The sequence below is a fragment of the Fusarium oxysporum genome, chromosome 3 (assembly GCF_000149955.1).
Source record: "Fusarium oxysporum f. sp. lycopersici 4287 chromosome 3, whole genome shotgun sequence".
NCBI classification, from domain to species: domain Eukaryota; kingdom Fungi; phylum Ascomycota; class Sordariomycetes; order Hypocreales; family Nectriaceae; genus Fusarium; species Fusarium oxysporum.
In genome coordinates this window covers 3,548,611-3,553,731 of record NC_030988.1, presented here as the reverse complement: position 1 = coordinate 3,553,731, position 5,121 = coordinate 3,548,611, and the positions used below count along the sequence as shown (strand labels likewise).

Here is a 5,121-nt window from a genome sequence, read left to right as displayed (position 1 = left end):
AATTAGGTCAACATTGGTGGACTTTTCCCCTCCTGACCCTTCCTTTCCCACGGGTCGTAGGTTATCCCTCGGGCCCGTTCAAGAAAGATCCAAATCCCTCCAACTCGACCTTGAAAAGACTCGAAATCTTCGCTATAGAGAAAAGGCGCGAGCATCCCGGGTTCGGGATTTGCCCATAGCAGCCGCATCGTCTGGCCCCGTCGTTCGCCAGACTCATCTCTGCGTCGAGATCTCCGTAAAAGTTCACGAGACAGCTGTCGTTTGAAGATGCGTTGTCCGAGATCACAGTTCCGACTCGGTCCTCTATCTTCCATTCTCGCACAACTTGCCCGAGCGTCACCGCAAGACTTTCTCCGCTATGACACCCGAGCTGGCGACGGAGTGCCAATAGGCGCGACTGGTGCTTGCCCTGGCGGTCAAGAAAATGAGCTGTGACTGCCATAATAGCATGCCGATTAGGCGATGTCCACAGGTCGAACCCCAGATGGATTTTAGTAAGGGCATCTGAGAGCTCCTGCTTGATCTTATCTTTCTTAGACTTGTATGTGTTATCCAGTAAACGGCCCATCGATTGCCGGCTCCATGGTATCTGGTCAGCTAGGTGAGGGTCAAGCTGCCAAGCGAGCTGCTGAAAGAATGTATCGCTGAAGAAGGAAAAAGGAACATTGGTGTTGATCAGAAGTCACAGGCTCAGTTCTCGGATCATCTTGACTCTAGCACGCGGCACGGCGCTGTACTGCAAGCGTCGTCGCTTAGGCCGTTCAGATTCATCGGTTGACAGATCTGGATCAGCTGCTTGACTGCTCTCGAAAATCCTGTGAGACCTGGCGTTGGTCAATAGTGCTCAAGCTCGCGACGTCACATTCACATTCACATACTTACGGAGATGGTCCGCTGCCGAACTCGTAGCAGCAGCGGCGAAGAACTCAGGCTGACCCTTCGCGTCACACAAACGACAGGCCCAGTAAGGACTCAAAGGACTATCGTTAGTGTCGATCTCAACAAGAAAAAATCCATGGCGCTTGATCCAGCTCTTCCGGCCCTTCGAGCCCTTCCGGGACAAGGACTCTTCCAAAACATATCGTTTGTTCCTCCACACTGCTCGCGGAAGATCTGCAACAGTAGGGTGGTCTGGCAATGCCGACTGCGTCGTCAACTCGAATTGACTCGCCAAATTCCTCGGTGGTCGAAGAAAAGAAAAGGCAGAGGGTGGAGGCGAAGGAAGCATGATGTCGTCGGATTCCATCGGGTTAGGCGTCGACTCGTGGGAGGAATGGTACGCGTTGAAAGGTAAACAAACTAGCACCGACGCGACTTGATGTCGCGAGGACGGGACGTAAAAGTTAAGGAGCTACTTTCTCCCCCACCAGCCTGACCGTGGTACTGGGGTAGCTCACTAATGGAAGGCTTGATGGATGACTTTGATTGGCTGGGGTCGCTCACCAGCCAGGTTCCGGGTAAGCTGTGAAAGCGCGGTCAACGGTCTGGCAGCATGGACCCTGGATGGCATATTGTGTATCAAATATATCAAATGTTATTTCAAATCGAGGATTTTGTATTTGTTTGATTGAAATAAAATTTTGGCATATTTGATTGATTTGTTTGGCAATTTGTTTGATTGGATTTGATCTGGGGGCTGCGCTGGAACCAGAGCGTGCTCTGCCAGGCCTATCTTACGCATCTACCGCGCCAGTTCATGCGTATTGTCGCCGGCTTCTCGGCGTCACCCGAGGACTACTTCCTCGCGCGTGCGGCCCACGAGCCCCCGTATGTCTTACAAAAGCAGCTCTGGCCGTGGATCGAGCAGTGGGAGCCTCGCTTTGAGGCTCGCGCGCGCCGGCAATGCTCGGCAGAAGGTGGCCTCGACGACGACGACCTAGCCGCCGACGGCTTCCTTAAGCTTATGCGGCGCCTGCGCATAGTACTGTTACAGGACCTGGCTGTATTGCAGCCTCGCTATCCGTCGCTACCCTTCTTCGCCTATGCCCCTTTTAACGGGCCCGAATGGGATGAGTTCGCCGTCGCCGTTCGCTCTGACGCGGTAGGGGCTACAGAGCCGTTAAGCCTGCTCGTACAACGCGCGCTGCCAGAGCTTAGCGGTGTGTTAGAGAGCACACGCGAGGCCGTCTTACAGAATAGCCAGCGGCTGGCCATCCGGCTAGAGGCCCGGCTAGAAGGAATTCAGGACGGCCTCGATGCCCTCCTCCAAGGCAAGGTCCCTGTCACCTTTACCGGCCACTTTGGAGCCGGGCCAGCAGTGTCGCTGGCGCCGGCGCCGGCGCCGTCGACAGCCACTACCTTGAACTTCAATACGGCTCCGGCTCCGGCTCCAGAGCCTCCAGTACCAGGTATGCCCGTCGTTGCAGCCCTGGCCAAGGTCTTTACAGTACGGGATATCTAGAAGGAATAGGAGGAAGGGATTGCAGGTCAGCCGGCCGTACAGGTGTTAGAAGAGACGTAGGGAAGCCGCTGGCGCCCTGGGAACGGGATCAGGGTGCAGTTCTATCGCCGGAAGGTGATCTGGGACGAGCTCTTGGCCCGCACGGCATCCGGCAAGAGCGAGGAGGAGGCAGTTGCAGAGCTAGAGCTCTTACGCGCTGGCCGGAGCTTGAACCGGCTCATCGACGAGCTCAAACAGCGCCGCCAGCGGGGCCAGGGCCATCGGGGGCGCTGGGCTCGGCTAGGGAGGAGGCGGACCGCCCCTCGTCAACGGTAAGCTGGCCATCAGGTAGGATCTTGATATATTTATAGCAGTAACTAGTCCATATCTATCTATCTATCTAGAAGGCGTATTCTTTTATTAATTCTTTTTTTTTTTTTTTTTTTTTTTTTTTTGAATATTAACGAGCAGCAGGATTAGCACATTGCTATGTCAGTCCTTACAGCGAAGCTTGGCCCCCCAGCCGCTGCATATGCAAATATCTCAGCGCCCGCTTATCTATACAGCGTCGCTCTTAAACCAAACGGACTGCCAGAGCGTAGCAGTCCTCCAGCCCTGGAATTGCATCGCTTTAGCTCCTAACCGTCGAGATATTCGCGTGCGCGGCGCCGGGCACTTATCAGATGGTAGTTGTGTAATCACATACGATTTCCCGAAATTACTCCGCAAAACGACCCCACGATAAGTTCTACTTGTCAGACATTACGTGTATTCGGTCCATTGATCCAGATTTTTATATTCATCTTGTATTATGTTCAAGTTCTGCCCCTTAGAGGTTTTACCATTTCGGCTGTAATCTTAAGTATCCCTGCTTGCACGTGACACCCAGTGCCTGTTCAACACTACTTATCAACTACGTTATATACTGCCAAAAATTGATCTTTAGTGCTCTAGATTGACGTACACGATAAGCGTGCGAAACAGACAAGTGCGCGAAACACCCCACTTTTCATCTTAAAATCCAATTTTTAAAATCATATAAAAGGCTTAACTTGAGCTTAAAATAGCTAAGATTTTCACAGTTTATATATAAGTACTAAAATAATTTATATTAAATTTCTTAGAATTTCTAAAAACAGCTTATATAGCTATAAACCCTAAAGTCTATTTACACTGTACAATGCACTGTATTTTAAGGTTTTTTATATAAATTAAAATAGTAATATTTTAAAAGTATAACTTACTCAGATTAACTGTACTATTTTTAAAAATAGTTTTTATAAATTTCTAGCTATTTTATTGAAGATTTAAAATGCTATAGGGTAAGCTGTTTTTAGCTGTAGAGTATACTGTTTCGCGCACTTGTCAGTTTCACACGCTCATCGTGTACGTTAATTTTATATCTAATTATAATGTTGTTAGACATTACGTGTATTCGGTTCATTGATGTGAATTGGTGTGTATTCATGTTGTGTTCTGTTGAAATCTACCCCTTAGAGGTTTTACCATTTCGGCTGTAATCTTAAAGTATCCCTGCTTGCACGTGAGACCCCAGCACCTGTTCAACACACCCCCCCAGACTGGCCATCGTGGCTCAGTCTGTGCAGTCCGTATTCCTATTGTCAGGTTGGCCATCCTTCCGATCCCTTATTCGGCTCATCCATCAAGCTGTTCCTCTGCTCTGACAAAGTCCTCCGCAGTGAGCTCCTTGAACCTTCTCTCTTGAATCTTATCGTTAATATCCACTAGGCCAACCTGCATGACGAACTTCTGGAACTGCTGAGCGGGTAATGCCTTCGTGAGGCCGTCCGCAATCATCTCGGTGGTGGGAGTATGCCGGACCGAGATCCGGTTAGCGAGTGCTTCCTGGCGTAGCCAGTGGTTATGGATGTCGACGTGTCGAAGTTTGGTCTGCAGGAGCGCCACGTCGGAATTAATAAGCCGAATGGTCTGCGCGTTATCGCACTGAATGATGATGCTTCTGTTGTCAAGGGTCACGCCGAGCTCGGTGATTAATCTGGAGATGAACATGGACTCCTTCGCAGCCTGCGCAAGTGCCAGCAACTCCGCCTCTGTTGTAGAGGTAGTCACGGTGTCCTGCTTGTTGGCGCGCCATCCAATAGTCCCTCCAAATAGCTTCATCACGTAGGCTTGCGAGCTCTTCCGATCGATTGTGTTGTCGGCAAAGGAAGCGTCACTGTACACATCAAAAGTGTCTGTTCCGCCGAGTTGTAGTGCAAGTGCCCTGGTGTTTTGCAGATACCGGAATAGGTGGTCCAAGGCCTCATGGTGATCATCGCTCGGGTTCATGTTGAATCGACAAAGTCGAGAAACAGCAAAGGCAATATCGGGTCGAGTGATTACTGCCAGGTAGAGCACTGATCCGGTCTTGCGTTGATACTGCTGTATTGACGCTGTTGATGCGCGCTCTTCGTTCGGAAGAAGTTCTTTCGTGGTCATTGGAGTGAGGGAAGGCTTTCCCCCTTGAATCCTAAAATGACTAGTGATCTTATCCACGAATGACGATTGCGACAGCCAAATCAGACGTTGGTTTCGGTCGCGAATAATCTCAATTCCAAGAAACCACTGTAGCATATCTCCTCCAGAGAGTTGGTACTTTTCTCGAAGCTTGCCTATCGTCCATTCGACCGATCTTTGATTGGTCTTCTCGTAGGCAACAATGAGGTCAGTCCACATAGAAGAATATCAATATTCCTCCTTTCGAGAGACAGCATGGCTCT

The 5,121-nt window shown here is 50.1% G+C and overlaps 1 protein-coding gene across 1 annotated transcript; it reads left to right on the top strand.

The window, feature by feature from the left end:
• Nucleotides 1-1,696: 1,696 nt before the first annotated feature.
• FOXG_06720 (uncharacterized protein) lies at nt 1,697-2,716 on the top strand (the record flags this gene model as incomplete). Its single annotated transcript, XM_018385384.1, has 2 exons — nt 1,697-2,386; nt 2,462-2,716. 2 exons carry the CDS (start codon nt 1,697-1,699, stop codon nt 2,714-2,716), a joined length of 945 nt encoding a protein of 314 aa, XP_018242718.1.
• Between the last annotated feature and the right edge of the window lie 2,405 nt (nt 2,717-5,121).